The sequence below is a fragment of the Pteropus alecto genome, unplaced genomic scaffold, assembly GCF_000325575.1.
Source record: "Pteropus alecto unplaced genomic scaffold, ASM32557v1 scaffold3, whole genome shotgun sequence".
Lineage (NCBI taxonomy): Eukaryota > Metazoa > Chordata > Mammalia > Chiroptera > Pteropodidae > Pteropus > Pteropus alecto.
The window spans coordinates 51,216,354-51,243,295 of record NW_006442484.1 but is presented as its reverse complement, the minus strand read 5'-3'; the positions used below and the strand labels follow the sequence as shown (position 1 = coordinate 51,243,295).

The 26,942-nt window shown below is 34.8% G+C and overlaps 1 protein-coding gene and 1 pseudogene across 1 annotated transcript; one reads left to right on the top strand and one right to left on the bottom strand.

Annotated features, from left to right (window-relative positions):
- Positions 1-1,900: 1,900 nt before the first annotated feature.
- LOC112470394 lies at positions 1,901-2,019 on the top strand (annotated as a pseudogene).
- Positions 2,020-5,769: 3,750 nt separating this feature from the next.
- Positions 5,770-25,200, bottom strand: DUSP19 (dual specificity phosphatase 19). The gene is made up of 4 exons (XM_006921265.3): positions 24,791-25,200; positions 19,632-19,678; positions 12,811-12,963; positions 5,770-9,043 (listed from the first exon to the last, which is right to left on the bottom strand). The coding sequence occupies exons 1-4, from the start codon at positions 25,014-25,016 to the stop codon at positions 8,804-8,806; spliced, it is 666 nt and encodes a 221-aa protein (XP_006921327.1). The 5' UTR covers positions 25,017-25,200; the 3' UTR covers positions 5,770-8,803.
- Positions 25,201-26,942: the final 1,742 nt, after the last annotated feature.

The window sequence follows — 26,942 nt, the reverse complement described above, 5'->3', positions numbered from 1 at the left end:
ATGTGTTCTTCATTTCAGACTGGTTCCTTTTTATAATTTCCATTTCCATATTTATGTTTTTTATCTCTTTATTGAAGTTCTCACTAAATTTATCTACACTTCCAAACAGTTCATTGAGCATCTTTATAACCAGTGTTTTGAACTCTGCACCTGTTAGATTACTTGACTCCATTATATCTAGATCTCTGTTCTATTCTGTCATATGGTTTCTGCTTCTTTGTGTTCCCATTTTGGCTGCCTTTCCATGTCTGTTTCTATGTCCTAAGCAAAGCTCCTAAGTCTCCCGTTCTTAGTAGTGTGGATTTGTGAAGTAGGTGTCCAGTGGCACAGTCCTGAGAGGAGTTCAGCTGCAGGCCAAACTTAGCCCAAGCCTCTACCCCTCTGGGGTCTGTTAAGATTCAGCAAGCAATCCATAGATGCTGTGCTTATAATTGTCTCAAAAGGCCACACCAGAAACGGAGGCCAGCTGCCTCCAGTGTGAGTCTAGGTGCTGCTCAGCAGGAGCACCTGACTTGCTGAGGCTATTCCAGAATGTGGCTTGGGTGGAGCCCCGAGTTGGGGGAGGTGGGACTTCAGGGAATCCTCTGGGCGGAGCAACCTCTGTTATCCAGTTTGATGACATCAGGACTATGGCAGCACTGTGTCTATTTACAGGGACCGGGGAGGGCTCAACAAGGAACAATGGATACTGCAGGCACTTCTGTACAGAGCAAGTCTTGCCTCCACCCTCACTCCGACAATGTCTCTGTGTAAGTCCCTGGTGACCCCTGCGCATAGCCAAGTCAGCACTTGTGCTTAGAGCGAGCAGGTCCGTCACCACAAAAATCCGCTCGCGGACGCAGCCCCTTTAAGAGGCTCCTGCTGCTGCCGCAGCATCTGTCTCACTCAGCTGCTCAGACCAGGCAGCCCCGCATTCTCGCCCCATCCTACCTTCTGCAATTGCAGGGTGATTTCTTGGACTTTTCCTTAGTTGTATGGCTTGCTTGTTCCACTAGATCCCAGGAGATTTTTCCTTGCTTGCTGCTCCTTGTTTCCATCACAACTTTGATTTGGTTGCCAGAGGGATGAACAGAGCCTCTATCATCTATGCCATTTTTTTCTCCTCTCTAGTATTCTTCCAATTAATTTTTTTTCTTTTAAGAAAGTCATTTTCCCTTCTTCACTTGCATTTCCAACTTCTACCCTTTCAACTGTCTCTTCCCTCTTCAAAATATAAAGATGTCCAGTTTGTTCTATCAAAAAACCTTCACCAGAACTTACTTTTTCTTCTCTTTTCAACATCTCCAAAGAAGGGTCTACAGACGTTAGTAGGTGTTCTATTTCTATAACTTCACCATCTTGCTTTTTAATTCATTACACACTGGCTCCTGTGTAAATCCTCTTCTGAAACTACTGACCCCAACGATTTTTCTCCTAAGTGCCATTGTAGGCCTGTATCCTTGACATCTACAGTATTCAACAGATTTAACAATCATTTCCTATATATAAGTGTCTTTCGTATTTTTGGAGATGCTATACCTCCTATTTCTCCTCATAACTTTCTACTCTTCCCCTAGGTTTCCATACCTATCCCATGTCCTCTCTCTATCCTTTATGGTTTCCCTTGACGTCCTCATCAATTGTCATATCCGTGCAAATAATTTCCATCGTATGCCCCTCCTCATTCTAAAGCCAAATGATATTTTTCCAAATGCTTGCTGAACAACCTATCAGTACATCAAACCTCAAAAACCAACTCATCTTACCCCCTAAACCCTGCCCCATTCCAGTTGTCCCTATCCTGTTAGTCTCTTAGAAACCAGAAATTAAAACCACAGTATGTTAGAGCAAATTTTGAAGTCAAACAGACCTGAATTTAGAGCCTACGTTTCCCACTTAAATCTTGAATTACAAAGAATGAGTCTACAGCCATGCCACCCTCAACATGCCCAATCTCGTCTGAACTTGGAAGCTAAGCAGGGTTGGGCCTGGTTAGTACTTGGATGAGAGACTACCTAGGAATACCAGGTGCTGTAGGCATTAAAAGAAGGAGGAGGAGGAGGAGGAGAAAGAGGATGAGGAAGAGGAAGAAGAAAAAGAAGAAAATACAAGGAATGATATTATACCTTCATAGATTTTACTTTGTGTAAAATAGAAACAACACCTACTTTGAAAAGTGGTTATGCTTAGTCCACTTTGCTTTTTCTGGCCTCCCCTTCCCTGCCATCAAACATTCAGATACCAAGTCCTAGTCTTTCCCTCTACTTAATTCCTAGGCAATTGTAGTCAACTCTTAACATATCCCTGTGTTCAGTCTCTCTCACCAAATCTAAAGCACCACTAGCCAATACTCCCTTCTCTGTACATGTTACCCAGCTGTCCAAAAACCCTCACAGACTTCCTGTTCCCTACAGCAGCCTCCTTTTCTTCAGCTCCACAAGATTCATGTGTGCAGCACATGCCAACTAATAAGCCTCTCATTACAATACATACATTTTCACTTGGGCAGCAAGGGAAGGGAAAAATCAGAATCTCTCAGAGTGGAAGGTGCTACAGACTGGTTATAAGTATCCCACAGAATTCATATGTTGAAATCCTACCCCCTAAAATGATAGTATTTGGAGATAGAAACTTTGGGGTGGGTAAGTCATGAGGGTAGAACCTCCCACCCGCTTCCTTGGCCTTGTGAGGGTATAGCAGCAAGACTGCTATCTAAGAATCAGGAAGCAGGCTCTCACCGGACACTAAATCTGATGGTATCTTGATCTTGGATTTCCCAGCCTCCAGAACTCTGAGAAATAAATTTCTGTTGTTTATAAGTCATCCACTCTATAGTGTCCTGCTACAACAACGGAAATGGACTGAGACATGAGGGTAGGAGGATCTCTTTTAGAGATTTCCATAGGCACCTCTAAAGGAATACACATTGTCACCTACCTTCACCTAGGGTGGATGAAAACCCTGGCTTCGAAAATAAAGCCTCTTCACTCTCTCACTCTAAGCTTTTGCTCCAATCAATTCTCCCATTATTGCCTTTTGCAAACTTTCAGCTTCTTGAGAAAGATCTTCACATTGTACTCCTGGCTCACAGCAATCTGCTTGCCTAGCATCCCTTTGCTTTGCTTCCCACCCCAATTTATGTCATGTCCTTCCTCCAGGTAGCAGCTCTCTTCCACCATGAAACTTGCCCTAGCCCTGCCAGCCCTCAGTCATCATTCCATTTCAGAGTGTATGACACATTATTTCTGCGATTCATTTGCTTAAGATACTCGTTTTGTAAGTATTTTTTTATACCCCACTAGATAGATTTTCTTGAGGATAGAGACCACTCTCATTAAATATATGGTGAAAAGATAAATGAATTAATGACAAGCTCTAAATAAACATTGAATAAAGGGTAATTATCAGACATAAATTATTTGATGCAATTTTGCATGTTTTCAGATTTTTTAATTATAATTTTGTAAAGTAATTCTATTAGAAGTGCTTATGTATTATAAAATGTACACCCGTTTGTAGTTCTAATTATTTATTCTTTATTTGTAAAATGAGATTTTCATAATTTGGATTATCTTGAATTAGAAATATTTGTATGGCACAATTTTACCTTTTTATATTTCTTGTTAAACTACAATTTTTAGAAATATTGTATGTTCATCATGTTCTTCTATACATGAGTATTATTATCTTAATTACAATACTTGCTTTCCTACTTTCTCTTCTGAACATATTAAATAAAATGTCACATAAAGTGGAACACCTGTTTCCCATTCCTTTTCTGACATAAGATTTCTTCAAAGTGCTATTATTGTAGGTCATTGATTTTCAAATATAGATGGGGGAACACTTTCTTTAAACAAAGTATTGTGCAGTACTTAATACATACCACAGAACTGCTCTGGTTGGAAAACAAAACAGTATGAATGCAAGCCCCACTAACTCAGGGTTCTTGCCCCTGAAACTGTCTACTATAGCATTGCCAAGAAACCACTGAATGGAGTATCTAGGGCTACAGAGAGTCTAACTAGAAAGTTAGCTCATACATATATATATACATATGTATGTATCTATGTATATGTATATATATGTATGTATATATATATGTATATATGTAGATATATATATATGTAGATATACATATGCATATATATTTTTTAATTTTCTCAAGTCAAAACAAATTTTTAAAGTCATATGAAACCTCGAAATTTTTTTCAATATATTTGATATATTCACAGTCAAACTACTTGTGTATACTACCATGTATACTAAATACTCATCAACCTATTTATAAATGTTTTAATATGCAATATTTGTATATAAATGTAAATCCAACTTGTTTGTCTTAAAATCCCACTCAGTCTACTTTAAAAATAAAAACAAAGGATTTTTTTAAATGAAGAAAAAAGATACCCACCTTTAGTGAGACTTTAGGAAAAAAATGGAGTTTGTCACTTTTAGAAAGAGAGCAAGGAAAGGGAATATCTTATCACTCATGTCCTCATCATCTCAGCCTCTGGAAGCTGGTATAGCATGGGTGGTCAGTCATTTAGACTGTGATGTCACAGAGAGCACACAGAGGAACCATAACTTCATGGGGCTGAAAGACAAGTGATCTCTAAAAGAGCTTCGTGGTGTTTAAGATGTAGGAATGGTGTCCAGAAAAATACAAATCCATTAGTTATTTGCATTATCTGACCTCTATAAATAATTATGAACAAAGCTATGTCTTCATAAATTAAATATTACATTTGGAAATTTATGAATTTTTTTCTAATTATTTCTTTATAGTAAACAACTGGCAGAAAGGGGGCAGCCAGACATCAAAGGAAACATCAGTTTAGCTGATGCTCCTTATATTTGAACCAATTAAATGGTTCTTAGTATCTGTTGGAAGTGAAAAAAGTAATACCAAAACTTATATAACTTTTGGAGACATGCATCAATTTTTTTTTCCTTCCTTCTACCTTCCCAACACAATTTTGAATGCCATTATGGGCTACATAATAGATAAAAAAAACATAGTAAGATATTTAAACATCTTATAGATAGTATAAATAAACAACATAGTAAAAATCTCTGCCTTCATGGAGAGCTCAAGTTTTGGTGGCAAAAACAAAAAAAATAAGTAAAATATATAGAATTTTGGTGATAACTAGGGCTATGCCATAAATAAAACAGGAAAAGAGAAAAACATGTTAGAGATAGGAGCAATGTTAAATAAGGTGGTCGGGGAGGCTTCACCAAGAAGGCAATTTGAGCAAAGATCTAATGTTACTGGGGGAAAGTGTTCCAAGTAAAGGGAACAGCAAGTAATGAAGTAGGGCCCTGATTATGCATTTTTAAGGAATAGAGAGCCAAGAGGCCAGTTTGGTTGAAACAAAGAAATTGAGAGGGAAAGTAGTCAGCAATGAGTAGATAGGAGAAGTAACGATTTTTTTGGGAGCCGGGTGCCAGAAAATGTTGGAATAATCTCTGCTGTCATGGTTAGAATACTCAGTAGTTTTATCTGAGAGTAATTCAGCATATTCTCTCCATTTAAAATACTAGGATGTTCCATTGAATTTTCAATGACAATTTATTCACAGTAACGCCAATTGTAAGCTCTTACTTTAGCTTTTTCATTTCTTGAAGTGGCTGGAGCAAACAAATCTCCGCAGACTTTAAACTAATTTCTATTGCAAAATGTACCATTTTGTGTCCTGTCAAAAGATCTGTTAGCCCAGAATTTGACAGCAAATAAATATTAAATCTCTATAACAACCTCAAATAAGTAAAGATATTAACAAGAGAAGTGGTAAATTTATTATTTTATTAAAGTATATCATTAGAAACAATAAAGGGTATATTATAAACAGGGTACATATAAAACAAGTCAAGCTTCACTTAAAATAGAAAGGTTATGTTATTTTTAAAGCATATCAATGAAAACAAACCATATATATGTTAACTGTAAATTCTACTGATGTACAGGAATATAAAACTTTTTCATCTTCTGGGTTTAAATTCTTAAATAACTACAGAGTGACTAAATATGTTCAGGATCCTTCGGGCAGAAAAATCAACTATTTAGAGTCACCTGGAAAAATAAATAATTCATTGTGCTATATACGTTATTTTTAAATGTATTGTAGCTTTGCTTAACTCACTGGGTGAGGTTATAAGGTCTGATTTATACTTGCTACATTCAAGGACTTTTAAAGAAATTATCTTTGAGGGGGACTTGCTACATACATTTGAACCATCTTAGTTACTAATATCACGTGACAAGTTCAGGGTTTCCCCATCACCACAGAAATTATCAATCATAATCCAAGTATAATCCCTAGGTTACATAATACATATTTATACTATATAAGTGTGCTATATTCATACATGTCAATCAAGGTTCAACAAGGAAGAAAGGATGCAAAAGTAAAACTGCAGCAACCATTTAAAATACTATACTCCATTTCCTCTGATTCTGTGTCTTGAGTTAATGGTCTAAATTTTATCCTAAAGAATCTAAAAAAAGATTTCTTTAGTTTTTCCAAAAATGTAAATATTTCTTAGTTTTCAATGAAAATTATATGTCATCACACACCTATACTAAAGCATAAAGTTAGCAAAACACTTAAAAAATATTGACCTCAAATAAATAGAATTTTATCATTTATTCCAGTACCTTTGCTCTGCTCATCCTTCTCAGGTTGCTAGGAAGGCTCTATATTTCTTTTCAATGTTTAAGAACAAATGATACTTTCATTTTCTCTTCCTTTTAAAAAATGGTAGGAAAAAAACAAGAAAGCAAAAAAAATCTTTAAATGGCAGAAAAATCTATTTTAAAAGAGGTAAAAACTCTTCGAAATATTTTCCCTCTCCCTGAAAACATACTTATATTTGGTATACACTTTTTTCATTTATAATATGTGACATAAAGAATCATAATGATGAAATTCCTTTTTATAAATAGGTATAACAGAGTGACATATCCATGGGAAACACAATAAACATATATATATATATATGACCCATCATTGCCTTACATAATACCCCTAACTTTAAAGACTGGATTGCATTCATTGATCTATTTTCGATACAGCAAACTACTGTGTTCAATGTTCAAAGCACTTCTGTAAGTGATTGAGAAGATAGGAGCTTATACCATAACTAGATCATTACAGGCAACAACTAAGCATACAAGCTACAAACATAAGTAATACATTATCCATCATGAAAAAGTTCTATTCAGGGCTTCCTGTCACATTTAATGGCTGAAAACTGAACAGCACCAAGCAAAAGAAAATGTATTTAAATAAATGTTTTCATGTAAATGGAAAAGGTTCACTCTGCAAACCCTCAGCAATACTGACTACAGAGACAACATTATACAGTCTCATAAAGAAGATTCTGTCTGCCTTGGCTGGCCTCGAATAGCTCACTGTAGGTTGACTACATTTATGCTGCTTCTCAACAGAAGCAATGTTCATAGCTTTGCATGTGATGGCATTTTGTCCGTCTATAAGCAATCTCGAAACATACTTTTTATTTATCACTTCTACTTTTTGCTCCTGACAGCATAAGAAAGCCTGCTTTCTCAAATGCATGGACGTGCTCAATATACACTTTCCAACTTACGTACAGGAATATGCTTGCTCTCTATAACATGTATTTCAGAAGAGTTCAGGACCTTCCTAATACAATCTAAATGGCAATGATATTTTCTAAGTCATGAAGGCTACTTGAAAGCTACTAAATCCTATCTTAATTATTATAGGTAATTTTAAGTACGTTTTATTTTGAAAAAGATAAATAATATCTTTAAGCAAATTTATGATGTCAATTTCATCCTTGCCAATATGAAGACTTAATTTTTTAAAAAATAAACTATTCAAAAGCCTCTGGCCAGAGATAAAATTGTAAATGATTTTATGCTTTCTAAGAATGTATTTAAATTTTTTTTTACAAAACCATAACCCTTCTTTCCTTAAAAAATATGTTCTCTAGTAGAATATCAAACTAGAAAACAGATCATTGAACAAATTACATCTGAAAAATGATCTATAAAACATTTTTCCACAGATCCAAGGAGATCAAAAAATTATGACATGGGACCCAAAAACAGAATGCTAGGAACCCAAGATAAAAAGCACACAATGTAAGAGACTAGATCACCTAATTAAAGAACCATAAGCTCATAATAATATAAGAAAGAAAATCTATATAAAAACTTAAAAATAAATGCAAGGGATAGAATCAGATTTTTAAAAAATCAAAATGAAAAGTGGGTACATTTTCATAAAAAGACAATAAAAATTTTGTGACTATGGTAACCACTATATAAATATAGTGCAAACCTTCATACTTTGTTTACCTCTTTGGAAGGTTTAAGGTATTGGTTTTTAATCTTAAGTTATTTACAGAGAAATTTATCTCCCTCTTAAACAGTAAGTCAAGTAGAATTTCATGTTTTTTCCTTCATGGAAACATTTGTAGAACAGAAAAATACTAAATCTTAATCAACCGATTTAATCTTTCTATGTTCTAACATAGATTTCAAATTTAAAACTTTTCCTTCTACATAAATCAATTATTGGTAATACATTGTTATTCTCTCTTAGCAAATCAAAGAAGCATTTAATCAGGCATTATAATACCAAAGAAAACATAAAATTATTTTTTAAATTATTTATACACTAGCTCAGGACAATCAATTGACCTCCATTTCCACTTGAAAAAAGGCAAGAGAAAAGGAAGTTTTTATTCACCTGATCTCCACAAAAAGGGGAAAGGTAGCTATAGAAGCCAACTCAGAAATTGCAGTTGTTCAGTATCTCAAGAATGTAACTCATGAACTGTTGTCCCTTTCTAATTCCTGTATTTTGTCACACTTATTGCTTTCTTTGCCCCCTTGATATATACAAAGCTGCTCCATGAAACCAGCATTTGGACATATGGAAGGCCTCGCATTTTTCACCCAAGAGAAAGCACTGGTAAATGAGATTCTTTCAGAATTCATCAGGAAACCTATTACAATTGCAGCTGCCCTGGAAACTCCTGCATTACAATGAATAAGAACCACTCCATCCTGCAATAAAATCAAACAAAACTTCATTATTCTTTTGAGAAAGGTTATTAAATCAATCATATATTCTTATGTTATTTAACATTATAAAATAAAAATATTCTTTCTATCATTTTATTTAATTCAATTTATTCAATTATCAAAGTACAATTTGTTGTAAGAAAAGAATGGAAAAAACAATCCATAAATTAACCAATACCTCCTCTTCCCAACCCCCAGGATTAAAATGCTTCGATGATGTATTTAAAATTCTGAAACAGTATCATTCTTAAATTGAAGTAATCTAGTAAAGTATACATAAAAGTGTAGTAACTCAGCCTCATGTCTATAAATAAAAGAAAAATTACAGGAAATATATGTGGAAACATGAAAAAACCATAATCATAACAACAGAAAGCCTGAGACATTCTAAGTACACACAGTGTTCCCATAAAGAAACTAGTATCACTAGCTTGGAAATCTACATATAGAATGGTTAGCAAGGAAAGAATTTTCTCCCTTTAGAAGTAATTTATTCTGGAGGGAAGTAACTTAAAAAACAGTTAAACTTATAAGGTAGTAAAATGATGACACAAATAGCTCATGACAATGTGAAGTGGAAAAGGTAATTAGACACTACCATGAGGTCAATAAATGAAAAAACGTTTCAGGTAACTTGCAAATGATACTTTACAAGTGAAAAGGTACACAGTGCAAGACCAATGCTGATGGGGGTAATATTGCATTAATAATGAATGTGATAGATCTGATGGAACACCATCGATACAGGTTGGCTTATTTCAGGCTTTTAAAAAGTTAATGATCTAAATGAAATGTAGTGAACTGTGAGTACACCCTACAGAACTAGACAATTTAGTTACTTCATTTCCTGATTCTTCTTTTGGTACAGTACAAAAGAAAGATGGGAACATGAGAAGGGGAAAAAAAACAAAACTTACAACTAAAAACTTACAACGATGGAAAGATGGGAATAAGGGAAGGGGAAAAAAACAAAACTTATAACAAAAAAAAAAACCAAAACTTATAACAAAAAAAACCAAAACTTATAACAAAAAACAAAACAAAACTTACAACTCTCTACCCAAAGCATACATTAACAATACTATGTTTATGGCTCATTGGATTATTTTACTTTTGCAAGGCAGTTTTCTCAGACTCATAAATATGTTGCAAAATTCTTCTCCTAGATCTGCTGTAATAATTTTGCAAATGCATCTCATTTCAAGAAAGTCAAATGATTCACAATAAAATCAGTGATATTTTGAAAATCCTTATATCAAAAAGACATTTTCAATTGTTTTCTTACATATATAATATATATATTATTTATATGTTTCTGAGTAATTTCCAGATATTAACCTTCTGTATAAGAAAAGTAAAACAGAAATATTCACTACACATATATGAAACTTTTCTTACTTTGTACTATAGTTCATTTTTATGAGACTGAAGACATTTTAAAATCATATTATAGTAACTGATGAAAACTATTAGTGAACTTCTTTTAATTCAAAACGAATTAGATATTTCAAAGAAACTTAGAATCATAAGCTTAATAAGATACCCTTCTGTCATTTTTCACATTTTCTGACTACATACTAGACATCTTTATTTTATGAACCATACCTATGCCTCTGAAAAATGAAACTAGCTTTATTTTCAGTCTTATACACTGTGCAAACAGATTTAGCTAAGGTTTAATAATGTTGGTATTTTCTTCTCTCTTATATTCTTTATGTGACAGCTAGCTCTGCTGTCTAAAGGTTTCTATAGATTTTGAATTTACCTATTTACCTTTTATTATTCCTTGGGTATCACGCTGTCCTTTAAAGTATTTCCAGAAAGTTTATTGGCTTTATATCCCCTTTCCAGAACTCAAAATAGTGAAAATTAAATAATTTATAAAGCAATTTTTTCATTTGTACTTGTTATCCTATGCCTGGAAGGCCTTTGTTTCTTGTCTTGGTCCAGCTAATTCTTGCTTCTGCTCTAAGAAGGCTGCCTCTCGCTGGGTGAGATGAAGGCAGGGAACTATCTTAGCCATCTTTGTATGCCTCAAACTTAGTGCAATTTTTGGCACACAGTAGATATTCCATATGTGTTTGCTAATCAAATAAATTAAGTTTGTTCTGCATTTATAAGAAAGCATTCTCTTATAAATTCAAATCACCATCTTGCTATGGGCGGATAATAATTAGGTTACAGTATTTCCATTTTATCAAGCTTTCTTTGTTCTTGTGTTATTAATAGCTTGTCAACTAGATTGCAAGCTTCTTGAAGGCAGCAATATGAGTCCTCATATTTTCTCAGAATAAGTAATTAATATTTGTTGACAGAATTAACTGAACCAAGTTCAGGCCTTTTGTGAATAAGTCTGTTTTACAGAAAAATATATTCAAGTGCTACCAGTGGTAATGTCTAAGTGGTGAAAATAGGGTGATCTTCATTTTTATTTACCTGTATTTTCCAATTTTTCTACAATCATACAGATTATTTATATCATATTTTAAAAATCACATCTTACAAAACAAATAATACAGTAAACATAGAATATCAAATACACATTTTCATACTAACAAACAAAACTTTTCACATAAAAAAGGGGCCTAAGGCATATTCTACATCTCCTTAAAGAAACAGCTAATACAGAAACACTATCATTTTACTTTTAATACTAATTACTGGTACCCTGAAATGTTACAATCTAGAGCCTATCAAATTTTTAACAGGAGAACAGAGTGGCCAATATTAGGCTTTGAATTAGAAAACCTCTTCTTTTTCTTTCATCCAAATATCTGTTATTAAATAAAGTTGAATAGTAGGGTTGAACAGTTTTATATTTTCCAGGTAATCTAGAGAAGGCACTTAGAACAGTGCTGGGCACATATGACACTCAATGAATTACTAAGTGAAAGAAACGCCTAAGGGAGAGGAAGAGAGAAAGAGAAGAAGAGATAGAAGGGAGATCATCAGACGAAATTCAATTAAACTGGATTCTAATGTTAATTGTCACTAATTGTTAGGTGCTCCAAGAGAGTCTCTGTAAGTGCTTCTACATTCCCATCTATTTATCTCACGTAAATTTTGTAAAAATTACATACTAACTAAAATGATACCATTTCAAGGTATTATCATTAGTAACAGCCAAGTTAGAAACACTGCCTGTCAGAGTGTTGACTTGGATCCAATACCAAGATCAAAGTATTATATTGTCTGTTGGTCTTCTAAAGTCAAAGAACCAATAGACAGCTTCAGATCAGCATTTTCATACTACCTCAGTAAAGCAATATACATTTTGTCCTTAGAGTGCCATAAAAAATCTATTGCTAAAAATGCACAGATCACAATCCCTACCTCAGCCACAAAAATGAATGCATGTTAATCCTCGTAAATAAGTAAAAGTACTAGCACAGCATTCATCCCACAGTCCACTTGATCATCTTGCAAGTGGTCAAACGGCAGGTGGTTATAAACTGTCAAAGGAAATCAAGTATACATATACAAAAGAAAACTCAGTTAAGTGAAGAATTTTATCTCCTAACATTTTTCAAGAAGATATTAGAAGATGAGAAATTAATATTAAATATCTCACTGAAAAAAAATGCAATTAGAGAACTAAATAGTTGTAGTAGGAATTAATGAAATACTATTGAGGGGAAATTTCATAATAATTTTCTACATATTCATTACAAAAAGAACGAAGATTGAATAATGAACCCATATTTTAAAATTTCTGCTTTTGAAGAACTTTGGATCAAAATAAAACTTACCTTCATTTTTGCTTGTTCAATAAATTCAAAACATTCTGGAAAATAAGACAGGATATTGGTTTCAGGCAGATCCAATATAGAAATGTTCTTATATATGAAGTCACTGAGGAAAGCATTTTCAACCCCATATGCAACATTGAGAATATGAGTCACCTTAAAGAGAAAGAAAAAGATAATTTTTAAAAATTCTCATGAATTAGGTTATTTAAAAAGAGACTGGATGTTGAGATATGTAACAAGAATAAACAAGTTAAGCATGACTTGCTTGAATAATACTTCCTCTAGGAAGCTTCTCTGACTGCCTCATCCCGCAACAGAAGTGTTTTATCCTCCCATAGCAACCTCTACTTCCCCTATCATAGCCGTTACCACTCTGACATTGTCTCCTCCACTGAACTAGAAACTCCATGAAGGTAGGGACCATGTTTACCTTACTCACTATATATAAGTAAGCATTGTCAATAAGCAGTGACCTTAGCACAGTAAGTACTTAAAATATTTGTGAAAAAATCACGAAATGTCCACGTAAAAACTTAAGAGAAGTGTATCAGCAGCACAACCTTCCCTTTAAATAATTATTTACCAATTTTCCTTCATATTGTTTGTAAGTACCATGACTCTCAAGTGTGGCTTCACATTAGGATCGCTTGGTGAGCTTTTAAAAAAATATCAATGTCACAAGGTCTCAAATCCAGAGGTTCTGACAAATTAGTCTAGTTGAAAAGCAAGACAGCCATGAAAGATTTTCTTTCAAATGGTACACATAGGCAACCTCCTACTCCATGTACACATTTGAGCCCCTTTCCTAGAGTCCGCCAAGCATAATAGAAGGAGCCATGAAAAGTGAAAGCCATTAAGAGAATCCAAAGGCCAAATGGATGAGAAAAATGAGTCACTGTTTCTTGTCATGACATGCTTCTCATTGTATTTATTCTCATAGTGTGTGTCTTCGATTTTGCCTGACCTCGATATTCTCATGTAGTTCACAAATATTTTATAGTGCTTATCCAGCCTCTCTAGCCCCCACTACCCTCACAAGTATGTCTCTGACAGCACCTCTCTCCACCCTCATCCGCTCCCCCAGCACAGCTGACTGGATTCGGGTGCACACCTGACTTAAGCTAGGCTAATCATACTATCTTCAGAAATTTAAAAAATAGGTATAAAAGACAGCAAGAATGATCCACAAACCTGAGAGCTTTAGGACAGCCATTTTCTACTAAGTACTCGGAGAAGCTGAAAAATTCTTCCTTCCAACTGAGATGAATACAGTAGACGTGCAATGAGAGGCTATGACGCCAGTGTGAGAGAGGGGCTATTTTCAATGGCCTTCTCTACCTTCTCTGGCCACTCTCTACCCTCGGTGCCAGAGGTCCCCCTAAACCATCATACATTCTTTTTCCTTACTCAGGTTTCTGGGGTTCCTAACCAAAAGAATATTAAGACACTCAGAGAGCTAGACCTCATGAAGAGAGAGCCATAGGCCACTGACTAACCTAACTGCCCTGAGGAAGAAAGGCAACAGAAAAAAAAAACCTCAAATGTCTACTCCAGACTCTTAAACAAAAGATTGGAGGAAGAAGCTAGAAAGAAGGAAGGACATTTTCAGACAATAAAATCTGAAATGCCCTTCTGCTTTCCCCAGTGAAATCTATATCACTCCCAGCATACTTCTGGCAGGATGATATGATTCTGTCCCTAATTACATAGTATCTTCCAATGTTTTAGAATATTGATGTGTTTGCTTTGTCTTTACAACTATATTCTACATTCTCGAAAGACAAGGAATAAAGTCTGACCACGTCCATGTCCAGAATTTATATATGTCATTATATATATTAAATATGTATTATATATATCATTACCTATATATCTTCCCTATACATCACAGGATTATGAAGAAGACCCAATGAGAATCTTGGGAAAACCTGTTGAAAGGTAAAAGTGCATTACAAATATTGTGGATTATTAAACTACTCAATGCGTAGGTAGTTTAACTGTTTGGAAATGCAATTTATGAGTTTGAATGGTCTTGATCAAAAAGAATGGTACTGAGTCACAGGTGGTGGTGGTGACAGGAACCCTTTTAGTAATTAAGCATACTTGCCAAATGCAGTCGCAGAGGCCCTAACAATGTTTGCCCTTGGGATGCCCTTTACTATAGACAGTAAGAATAGTCCTTTAACTGAGTATTTAGTATGTGCTAGGCACAGAGTTTACCTCACTTAGCCCTCATATTTAGGCATTATAATTTCCAGTTTTAATAAAATTTTATTTTTTGCACAGTTCAAAAATCAAAATATTATCAAAAGAAATATTAAGAAGTCTTGCTCTCACCCTGTCCATATCCACCTCATTATCTCCCACCCTAATGATAACCACCTTTATTGGTTTCTTGTATATTCTTTTAGAGTATGTTTATGCAAATATTTTATTTACTCCCTTTCTTACACAAAGGCTACACCTTAGGGATTTTCTTCTATTAAATACGTCCTGGAAATCTTTTCATATCAGTAGTTAGAGATGCTTTTTTGTGTTCTTTCATAGCAATATAGTAGTATTTTATTATATGAGTGTACTGTTGTTCATGTAACCATTCCCTATTGATGGACACATGGTTTGTTTTCAATAATTTGCTATCATAAACAATACTGCCATAAATAACTTGGAACATTTTATGTCACACCCAGTTCTCTGTCCTACGCAGTGCTTTATTCAGCACACACCAGGCACTTGAGTACCTTATTAATAAAGCAACCATTATTACCATATCTAAACACTAAAATAAAATCCTATAGAAATTTCTGAAATTATCCTCAAGAGAACATTTAGTTACAGCACTTTACTTCAATGCTAGAATATTCCTTTGAAATGTGCCATATATTTAAATCAACAATTTTGTTTTGAAGCATCCTTAAATTTTTCTAGACACCCTCTATTTAGGTTTATCTTTTTAACAGGTCATAAATACAGAGAAAGAAGATCTTTTAAATAGCCACTTGGTTCATATCACCAGGACAAAATGGAATTTGAACTAGTATTTGAAGAGGAGATAAATAATAACACTTGCCAATGAACAAATTTATCAGCTATTTTTCATTTTTACCAAGAAATATTAATTAGTGTGAGAATTTGAAACTTGTTCTACTTGTGTTCAAATATTGATCTAAGAGGGTTCCTGTTAAGAACTATAGTAATTCTCATATCCTTATGCACTTCCAGACCATTATCTCTTATTGTCAGGTAGGAATTATTATAACAAAAGAGGAGAGTCCAGTTTAAACCCAAGTACATTGACAAATAAACATATCGAATTAGTTAATGAATTGGGAAAATTAGTTGCAAGTGTTTATCATATAAAATTTTTAGCTTCAGTTCAATCAAAATTTTTTCTCAGGGCTGTGGGAAATAAAGGTAAGTAGGACAAGATCTCTACCTATCTTCTAGAAGTTTGCTGAATAATAGAAGAAAGGTATAAAGAGCTACAGGAGAGCAAAGAGTTATGGGACCAGAACGAAGGAATAGATTACTGAACTTGTCCCTCCCCCAAAGGCTTTCATATTTGCCATTCTCCCAGCCTGAAGTTTTCTCACCCTGATCTAACATGCCTGACTGTCATACAGTCTCAGTTGAAATGAAATACCCTTAGAAAGGCCAACTCCAACTCATGTTGCTATCTCCCAACTCCTCCCATTGCCTTGTTTCAGCTCTTTCAAAGAATGTATTCCCATCTCGAAGTATCATATTTTAAGAGCAAAGACCTTATTCCTTGTTCATTTCTATATCTCTTGAACCTAGAAAGGGGCCTAGCACTCATTTACCTCATGGGTGAGAGGCAGGGTTGCATTATTTTGGCTACTCCCTGACTCTTCCAAATCACTTCTTTTCTACCCAAGGATAAAAATCCTTGCTCATTATTCCATCTGACTCTCAGATGGCTGCGCCCCACCCCAAGTCTTACCATTATCCTGGGTAACATCAATTTCCACTGGGGTTTAACAGTTTCCTAACAACCTCATTTCCAATGACTTCCATCATCATTCCACTTCAATCACCCTCCTTTAAAGCCAATGCCCAAAACTGCTCCAGGGCTGATACCATAAATTCAGGCATCCCGCTCTTACTGGTCCAGCTCTTCCATTCAGCTCTCCCACTAGACTTCACAAGAACCATCAACTCCTTCATCTTTCTATTTTCTTCTTATCAGCCCCCTCTTTCTTTTCTAATCAGCTTATAGTCCATGGTTCATTTCCCCTGCACCTGTCTGGTAAACGTTGACTGTATATCCAGATTTCTAAGCATTGCTGGAGAAAAGTCATACAATGCTGCAGTTACTGTGACCATAAATTTATGAGAGCCAACTTCACTGGACCCTCGGCAATGCTTACCAACTATATTCCCCTAGTAGGCGCTCTCTCTCATTCCCCATAACAGCTTGTTCAAACTTCCCCCACTCTCCTAATAACTTTCAACTGTACCATCTCTTCCTTACTCTAGCAGATCACTTCACTTACTACTTTAAAGTAAAAAAAGAGGAGCCATCATAGAAACCCACACATCTTATCATCAGAATTAAAAACCTGCCTACACCTGAACCCATCTTTTCCTTCTGCTTTCTTACTGCAATGGATGATGTGCTCCCACATCCTTTATTATGCTCATTCTGGCACCTGTGTTTAGGGTCAAACTGACTACTACTTTCTTGGCACATCCCCCTAGCCACAATTCTTGCTCGCCTGTATTTTCAGTTCCTTCTTCTACCACCAGCCTTAAAGCATGCTCAAAACTCTCATATCTCCCTCCTTTGGCTCATCCCATTTTCCTCTTTTTTTTTTTCTTTCTTTTTTTTCTTTTTCTGCCATCATTTCTTCCATTTCTCAAACTTCTGAAATCTGAACTGGCTTTGGCCTCAAATTCAAATGCAACTGTTCCCACAAACATCACTAACAACTTCTTTACTGTGAAGTCCAATAGATGTAATTTAGTGCTAATTGCACTTAAACTTCTGGCAGCATCTAAAACCGCCGACTCTTCCTTAAAACGCTCTCCTTCTTTGGCTTCCAAGACACATTTTTTTTTTTTTTAAATACCTATAGCACCTGGTATTCCTAGGTGGTCTCCCATCTAAGTACCAACCAGATCCGACCCTGCTTAGCTTCCGAGATCAGACAAGATTGAGCATGTTCAGGGCGACATTAAGACACCACATTTTTTTTGACGTTCCTACTACCTCTTTTAGATCCTCCTTTCTGGCTGTAAATTGTTTTTCCTTTGACCATTCTTCATGATCTGGTGTTACTCAGGGTTCTGTTGTAGGCCTTCTTCTCCACTCACTTTATACTTTTCCCCAAGTGATTTATCTACTCTAATGATTCCAATTACTACTTATAAGCTGAAGATTCCTAAATCTATATTTTTACCTCTCCTGAACTTTAGACACTATATGTCCACACTATCTATTGAAGAACTTAAGCTAGATTATTCATAGTATCTGAAATTAAAAATGTTCAAAACTGAGCTCATTGTTTTTCCTCTAAAATCGGTTCTTCCCTACTTTGTTCCCTATCTCATGAAATGACACCAAACCTATTAGTTACTCTAAGCTGGATATCAGCTTTGACTCTTCCTTTTCCCTCAACCTCTCCCTCCCTTCACCTTGTCCCATATGTAATTTATCATTAAATTTTGAGGATTCTACCCTCTTAAAAAACCCTCAAATCCATCTACTTCTCTACTCCTACTGAATCCTAAACTAAACCACTGTCATCTTCTTTTAGATTACCGCAACAGTCTCATAACTAGTCTCCCATCTCTAGCTTGAGCAACCCTCCAATCTATTTTCCACACTGCCTCTAATGAACAATTTTGCTAAAATGCGAATTTGATCCCTGGGAAAAAACCTTTCAATGCTTTCCACTGTCTTTTGGACCAAGTCCAAATAATTTACACTGGTTTACACAGATTGGCTGTGTCTCCTGATATGCTTTTTTCTCCAGTTTCTATTCCAGGGTTACTGGAATACCTTTCTCTTGCCTCTGGGTCTTTACACAAACCATTTTTTCTATCCCTTCCCTCCCCATTCCCTGTCAAAGCAAAACTTGAAAACATCACTTCTTCCAGGAAGAATTCTCTGTCTTTCCTATCTCCAACCCAACCCAACCCAACCCAAAACAAATATGGGTTAAAGGCATTATCTCCTAAGCATTCCTACAGCATCCTACACTTCCACATCAAAGCACACAATGCACTGCACTGGAGCTACTTATTTGTCTTTCTCCCCTCCCTGCTCTTCAGAATATAAGCTTCATGTGAACAAGAACCTCTTGCATTCCTTAAACCATAGCAATTCCATGATCCTAAAACAGTGCTTGACAAAATAGTAGAGGGCTAAAATTTTTTTGTCTGTGTAAATATTGAAATAAGTAATAAATTACATCAGTTGTATGGAGGAGGGTGGGAGGAAAATGACATTGGGGAGGCAGTGGTATGTTAGTTGAGACTCAAGACCTGCATGGGACTTAAAAAAGAAGGGAAAATCTGTCCCACATGGAGGAACTACATAAGCAGAGTCAAGAACATGTGCCTCCAAATCAGGTTCATGAGGATACATGAAGGGAGATTAAGAGAATATAAAATTGAAAAGGTGGATTATAAATACACATATTTGAGTTAGGTGTAATAATGTTTGCAACTTTATTAAAATGATAGCCCGAAACGTTACCAATTAAACTCTGAAATGGACCAATACAGTTTTTCCTAAATAAATGTAACAATTAAAATACTTCCTATACATGGTGCCAGACTTGAACATTTTTTTTTACCTTGTGCTTTTTCAGTGTATCCAGATCATGAGCGGCATCTTGTGACCCTATAAGAAATAAATCATATCATCTTGAACATAAAAATAATCATCTTTTTAATCCATTTTTTGCAATATTTCTGTTAGTTATTCATTTATTTTTAAAAATACAACTTGGGAGGACCTGAAACCAACATTCTGAAAGACAATTTGGAAATATTCATTACAAATATTCATCTTATATATACTCTTGGAATCTGAAATCCCATTCCTAGGAATTGGTCCTAAAAGTTCTGGATGTCACAAAGACCAGCCATCAGGTCCACTGACCAGACCACTCATCATAGTATTGTTTGTAATATCACAAAAATAAAACAAACAAAAAATAACCCAATAATAGGTTATTTTTTAATCTGTTAAAAAACACACACACACACACACAAAAAGTCCAATAATAGGGGTTGGGTTAAATAAAAGATGGTCCAATTAGTAGTGAAATATATACAGACATTAGAAATGATAAATGTAGAATATTTATGGCACGAAAATATATTCCCAATATATTAGGTGATAAAAGCAGGTTAGAAAATACTATCGTCCATTTTTGTAAAAACGAAAAATCTGTATACTTAAAATGGACAGGAAGTATATAGAACAAAATGTTAACAGTGGGATTATAGGTGATTTTTTTTCTTCTTCATGTTGATCAGTAATCTATACAATAAATATCTATTTTTTTGTAACTTAAAAAATATTTTTAAAAAGACACAAAATGGCTTAGTCCCAGATGGTTTGGGAACACCCAGTAGCTTAAAGCAAACATTGTTGGCCTATAGAATTCCACCTACATTCTGTGTACCACTGGGGCTGTACTCTTTTTACAGTTTCTTCCTGTCAAAGTTGGTTTTCCAGATTTCTCATACCTGGAAATTTACTCTATTTAATAAGCAAGTTCATAGAAGAGAATAACTAGTTAAGGTGAATTACACAATTGAAAAAATAATGCATTAATTATTTAAAGATTTCAAGTATTTTAGTTTCCTGAATTAAGTTCCATTTCAATAAACAATGTTTTCTTACCTTACCTTTCTGGGAAGTCTGCCACCTTCTATGACATGATTTTAGGTAGTTAAAAGGCCAGTGAGTATGCAGGTTGGTCAATAGTCTCTTGGTAATACAAAGCTCACAGGCTCCTTACTGAGCCTACATTTGACTGTATTCTCCTTAAAAGTCCGTCTATCAATATATTAACATTTATTAAAGCTTGATGGTGGATAGATAAATCTGTTATATTATTATCCATAATTTTTCTACACATTTGAAGTATCTCATAATTTAGAAAATCTTTTCAGTTTTCTATCAGAAGTCCTAATCATCTTCAGAGAAAAAACTGGGATCAAATAAATTGAAATTTGATGGTTTAATATGTATGCATTTTAAATAATAATTCTATTCTGCCTCATCCTTCAGATAAAAAAGAAACATGCATGAATGAAATTCTTTCCTTTACATACCCTAGACTGTCATTATTATATTTATCAGTGCTGGATATTTTGTTCAGTTCATTAAACACATACGCACATACACACACACACACCCAAACTGAATAGGTCAATTATATTTCAGAGTTGCCTGCCATATTTGGAAAGTGACTTCTAAATAAGATTACATTCATACAAATTTATTATATTCTCGAAACCAAAAAATGCAGCTTGTATGCTCTGCCTTTTTAAACAATAAGAAAATTATATGAATGTTAAGAGTGTAGGGCAGCAGTCCCCAACCTTTTTGGCACTAGGGACCAGTGCTCCTATGAGAATCTAATGCCTGATGATCTGAGGCAGAGCTGAGGCGGTTATGCTGGTGCTGGGGAGAGGGTGCAAATACAGATGAAGCTCGCCCACCGCTCACCTCCTGCTGTACAGCCCGGTTCCTAACAGGCCACAGACTGGTACTGGTCTGCGGCTCAGGTATTGAGGACCCCTGGTATAAGGGAACAATTTTAGTGAAAAACAAACGGACTTCAGGTAATCAGTTTGCGTGTTTCATCTAATAGTTGGTAGTACCCAGTTCAAGTTAATTTTCTCTAAATTCTAGACATAAACATCAGCTTTTCTCTAATTTTAAATGGTTGCTTTATGTTGCAGTCTTATGTTAAACTTTCATTGGAAAAACACTTATTATTAAAAGAAATAAACACTGTATATCATACATTATGATATATTATTTAAAACCTTTGTTTTGAAAAAATAGAATGTTATCCTTTTATAAACTATTTTAAGATTAAAAAACAAATATCAATTTTAAGACTTTAAAGGCTACATGAATCTATACTTGTGTTAAAATTCACAGAACTAAATACCGAGTCAATTTTATTGTATTACAATTTTAAAAATATAAAAACAGTGATGAATAGGAATACAACTAAACAAAGAGGTGCAATAATAACAATTTACAGTTATACTGTACATTGACACAAATCACTAATATTCATTATCTTGGCCAGGTTTTATTATGAAAATAAATACAGATGAGAGAGCTGATTTAGAAAGAATATATATTACATGCTATAGTTGAGACTTCTAACAGCTTTAGTGTTTTGCAATCATAATATATGCATCATAAAAAACAAGATACGTAAGATCTCCAGAAGCCTGCTTCTATTTTTTAAGAGATCCTTTTTATTAAAATAGCAAGTATTGTGTAAATTCTGTAGCATACCTTAATTTACAAATCAAAACCAAAGCAAACCAAAACAAAACATTATTACATTACTGAAAGGGAAATAAATGATCTTCCAAAGAGAAATCTTTTTATTTAAGAAAATTAGTAGGAGCGAAGATTCATAAATGGATAGAAATAGTATAAATTAATATGAGAACGAGGTAATGTAATATTTGTGAAGAGCTATACAAATTTAATGTATTATCTGCCCTCCACGAATAATGGACTTCCTAGATCTCAGACTCCTCTTTAACCTTATAAAAGATCCCAAGCTTTCACTTAGAATTGAAGATCTCAAAATGTCGCTAATTGGGACTTCTTAACAGAATGGATATGACAAATAATGAGTGCATCTTTTAACTGCCCAGGAGAATTAGAATTTTCTACTTTTCCAAATTAAGTTAGATTAAAGAAAAGTCCTAGAGATTTTTGTTGTAAAAATATAATTTACAAAGCTTAGGACAAAAATGCTCACTAAGACCTTTTATCAACCTGTTAGATAGTTAAAGGGCCTATGTAAGATTTCTGAAAGGCAGAAACTTGTTTAAATTTATGAGCTAAGCAAAAAAGATTATATTTTAACAGCTCTCCATTGTCTTTATTCCCCACCAAAAACAAAAGTCCTTTGGCATGTAGTGCTGGGTTGGAGTTGAGTTGCTTTAAAGAGGTAAAAGAAGTTCTTCCAAGCAACCCAGAAACAATCCTCATTTCTAGAAAGAAACCCAGTCTGGTCAGAAACAACCCCTGCATCATTCATGTGGAAGAACAGTAGATGTAACCATCCATGGGTCCCTCGGGAATAAGGCACTTGTAATTAGGCAGAAAAAGGTCCATCTACCTTTCAGAAGAAAGGAGGTTGTGCCTGATGAAAATATCCCATTTTCTGGTGCAGAGAGGGGATCATATAAGGAATAGTTTCACAAGCCCCTACCAGAACCCTCCCAGGATCCTGGGAAGGGTTCCAAGGCCCATTTGAGAACACTACCTCAATCATCTTACTTTGGATAAATAATAATAATAATAATAATAACAGGCAGAGTTTAAAATTCTACAATAATTTTAAACCACTATTATTACAATGGAAGCCAAATAATTGAAAAATGTGCCTGGACATATTTTCTTTCCTAGAAATGTTGTGTAAGTCCTGTGTGAACCTTCCATACTACCTACATGACCCACTTAATTTTTCACTAGGCTGCAGAAACTAGTTGAAGATATTTATTTGGTGAATTTAAAGGTAGCTCATGTAACAATTCATGGAATACACAATACAATAACAACTCATGTACACTGCAGTTGATTTCTTTCAAAAACCTTTCACAACGACCTCAGAACAACCCTATGAGATAAGCAGATACTGTTACTTCAGCTTTACAGATGAGTTTTTAGAGGACCAGAGAGGATAAATGACTTGCACTAGCTCACATGATAAGTTAGAGGCAGAGCAGGGCTGAAAACCTGGACTCCCTAAGGCAGTCTATTTATAGATGAACAGCAAGAGTCAATCAGACTTGAGCTTGATGCCCAGCTGTTATTCACTAGGTATGTTACCTTGTGCAATTTACTTAACCGATTTTAAATCCAGTTCCTATCTGTAAAATGGAACCGATAATCCCTCCTTCACAGAGTTTTTAAAAGGAATGGGATGTGTGTGTACTTGGCATAGTACCAAGCTATTTCTGACTTCCAGTTCAGTGTTCTTTTTATTCAAGAATGACTTGGCTGCATATTGACAAATCATTAATCTTTTATTTATTCATAAATAAAAAATAATTTAAACCTACTTGAAAACATTGTTGATTTTTTTAAGTATACCATACCATATTCTTGCCAAACTAACAAATTGTACTTTTATAACTGTTTGCTATTTGTAGACTATGCTTTGTATAGAAAATCAATATTTTCCATAATACAAAATGTCATAAAACCATCAGACTCATAGCTATAAATTAAAAGCCCAGCTTTTCCTTAACATTCTATAAACACCCACCATAGACAGATGTAGCCACAGGAGGCATGCATTTCATATGGTTTGTAAGAGCAGAGCAGGCAAACAAGCACCTATTTCAAGTATTAACCTTTCTATAACTAACACTCGTCACTTGTAATTTTGACTAATAAAAACACTCTTTTTAATTAGATGATTTAAAAAACAGCTATATCCTTTTATAATCCAAGAACACACAACATCAATATGTTGTCCTCCGGAGAAGATACAGAAACAGGACGAAATCTTTTCTAAAATGCAAATACCAGGTGCCATGTGCTACCAGAACCTGTGCTTCTTACATCGTGGGGGAAGGAACATCTCTGGCTAGCTAATGAAGTTCCATATCCAAAAAAGGAAACATTTCGATTTTTTGGCAGGATAGCTGATAGTAAAAACTATTACATATTAAGGGAAATAATGAGAAGTATTATGATTAAAAGGACTCAACGACAAATCGATATACTCACCCAGAAGCAACCATGGCTTAATAATGCCAACTTGCAGGTCCAAGCTAAGATCCTGCACATAACCACAAGCACCCCCACTGCTCGGCTCTACTTCTTCCACAACATGAATTCTGGCATCTTTCCATGTCTCTATAATTTTCTTTCCGGTTAGCGTTGTCACCCTGGTGCATTGCTTCCTGAGATTATTCCGGGAGAATGCTTTAATTTCCTGGTTAAGGGAGTGCATTACATGAGCAGTGACTAGGAACAAATTCAAGCAAATCCAACCAGCACGGAAAAGGGCTGAACTGCTTGTCCCTTAACGCTCAGGGAAGAAATGCAGCCTCAGGGTGCACCGCCCTCCAGGTGACAGTAGCAGCAAAACCCGGGAGACAGACCTCCGGATCTTTTTTTCCCAGCGCCGCAAAGTAAGAAAAAGTTTGATTGGCCATTGAGAAACGGACGCCGATTGGATGCTCTTTCTTTTTTCCGGTCTACGGAAAACCTGCCTTTTCCTTATAGGTTCAAGGAGTCCACAGTACCTTTTCTACTTTGCTGTTTAAATCTAGCGTTAATGCAGAATGGTAAACTCTAAGACTTAATTGGAAAGAGAGCTAATAATTCCTCGCTCTTTAAAAGCAGTGAGTTTCTGTCTATGTTCGATCGATGTCACTTGTAGTGACCGTGAACCATATCTGCTGACCTGGATATGGCTCTGCTTTAGTAAGACAGCGGTATCAGTGCAAACCTTCCGACTCACAGAGCCTTTCCTTCCCGCCTGCTTTTAAACTAATCCGTTCCGAACGAGGGCAAGGTGAGGGTGCTACAATGGACCTTAAAAGTTATTTCTCGTTTCCTATGCCCTTCACATTTTAACTTCGTGCTGTTATTGTCCAGAAGAACTTTTATTAGGTAAAAACTGTATATTTGTGAGGTAACAAAATCTGCAAAGATATTTTTCTTCTTTTAAAATTTAAATTATTTCTGGATGCAACTTGACAAGAGCTTAAATCATGCATTTTCTAACTTGCCTCCTACATTTTCACCATCAGTAAAACTAAAAAAGCCTTTTATGCAGTAAATATACACTATAAGAAGCATTACAGCAAGTCCCATACAGTTTTAGAAAAATCAAGTACGCAAACATTCAAATTTACAAAACAGGCTAATTACAGAATTATGATTCTTATTACAAAAAGATAATTTGTTTTGCAAAAGAAATCACAAGGTTCCTTTAGTAATTTTCCCTCACTTAAAATTCAATTTTAAATGGACTTAGACATAATGTATAAGCACACGTGTAAAGTGAAGAGGCTGCATTTAATGAAAAGGTTCTCCAACACCACATATTAATGTTTGTTAGTATTGAAACTTTCTGACATAAAATAAACCAAATTTCTTCCTGTTGAAAAGAGTGAGATATCAGCCCAGGCTGCCTAAAAGGCACTCTAAAATGAAGAACCAAAAAAATTATTTGCATTAACTAAACAATCACAGATTCATCAAAATCAACTGTAACCACAAATCATATATTTATCATATATGATAAAAAAAACCCTACCAACTATTGAGCACCTACTACATGCTACATAACATGCTTATAAGCAATTTTTATATTGTCAGTGTTATCTATCAGGTGCTTAATGGCGCTTTACACACCTTATCCCATTTGATCTCACTAGAAAAACTATTATGTATATAATATTATTATATCTACATTTTACAACTGTGAAAACTCAGATGCACAGAGAACAAATAACATCCCACATTTCATAGTTTATAAGTTTATAACCACAAATAAAACCTAGGTTGGTTTCAAAGTAATGCTTTAGCTCTTATTTACTATGGAATACTGCCCTGCTCCCAAAATAATTGCAGTTAATAAATATTTATTGAACATGTATTATGTGCCAGGGACTGTTATAGCCACTGGGCATTTAGCAGTGAATAAAAGTCCTGTCGTTTTTGGAGCTTATATCCAAGTGAATACAAATAGTGAGTGGAAAATCAATCAATCAATCAATCAATTAGGTCATAATTTAAGTATTAAAAAGAAAAATTAAGTGAAATAAGGGAACAGAGTGAAAGAACAGTGTGCTATTTGCTATAGGCTAGTGAGAGAAAGCCACTCTGATAAAGTGCAATTTGAGCAGAGACCTGAATAAAGTGAAGG

What these genes read in the sequence shown, in the direction of transcription:
- DUSP19 (XM_006921265.3), bottom strand. Translation starts at nt 25,016, where the DNA reads ATGCACTCCCTTAACCAGGAAATTAAAGCATTCTCCCGGAATAATCTC. An exon ending in TAAGCCATGGTTGCTTCTGG is followed by an intron (nt 19,679 to 24,790) that starts GTGAGTATATCG and finishes TATTTCTTATAG; the next exon opens with GGTCACAAGATGCCGCTCAT. An exon ending in TTGAACAAGCAAAAATGAAG is followed by an intron (nt 9,044 to 12,810) that starts GTAAGTTTTATT and finishes ATTTTATTGCAG; the next exon opens with GATGGAGTGGTTCTTATTCA.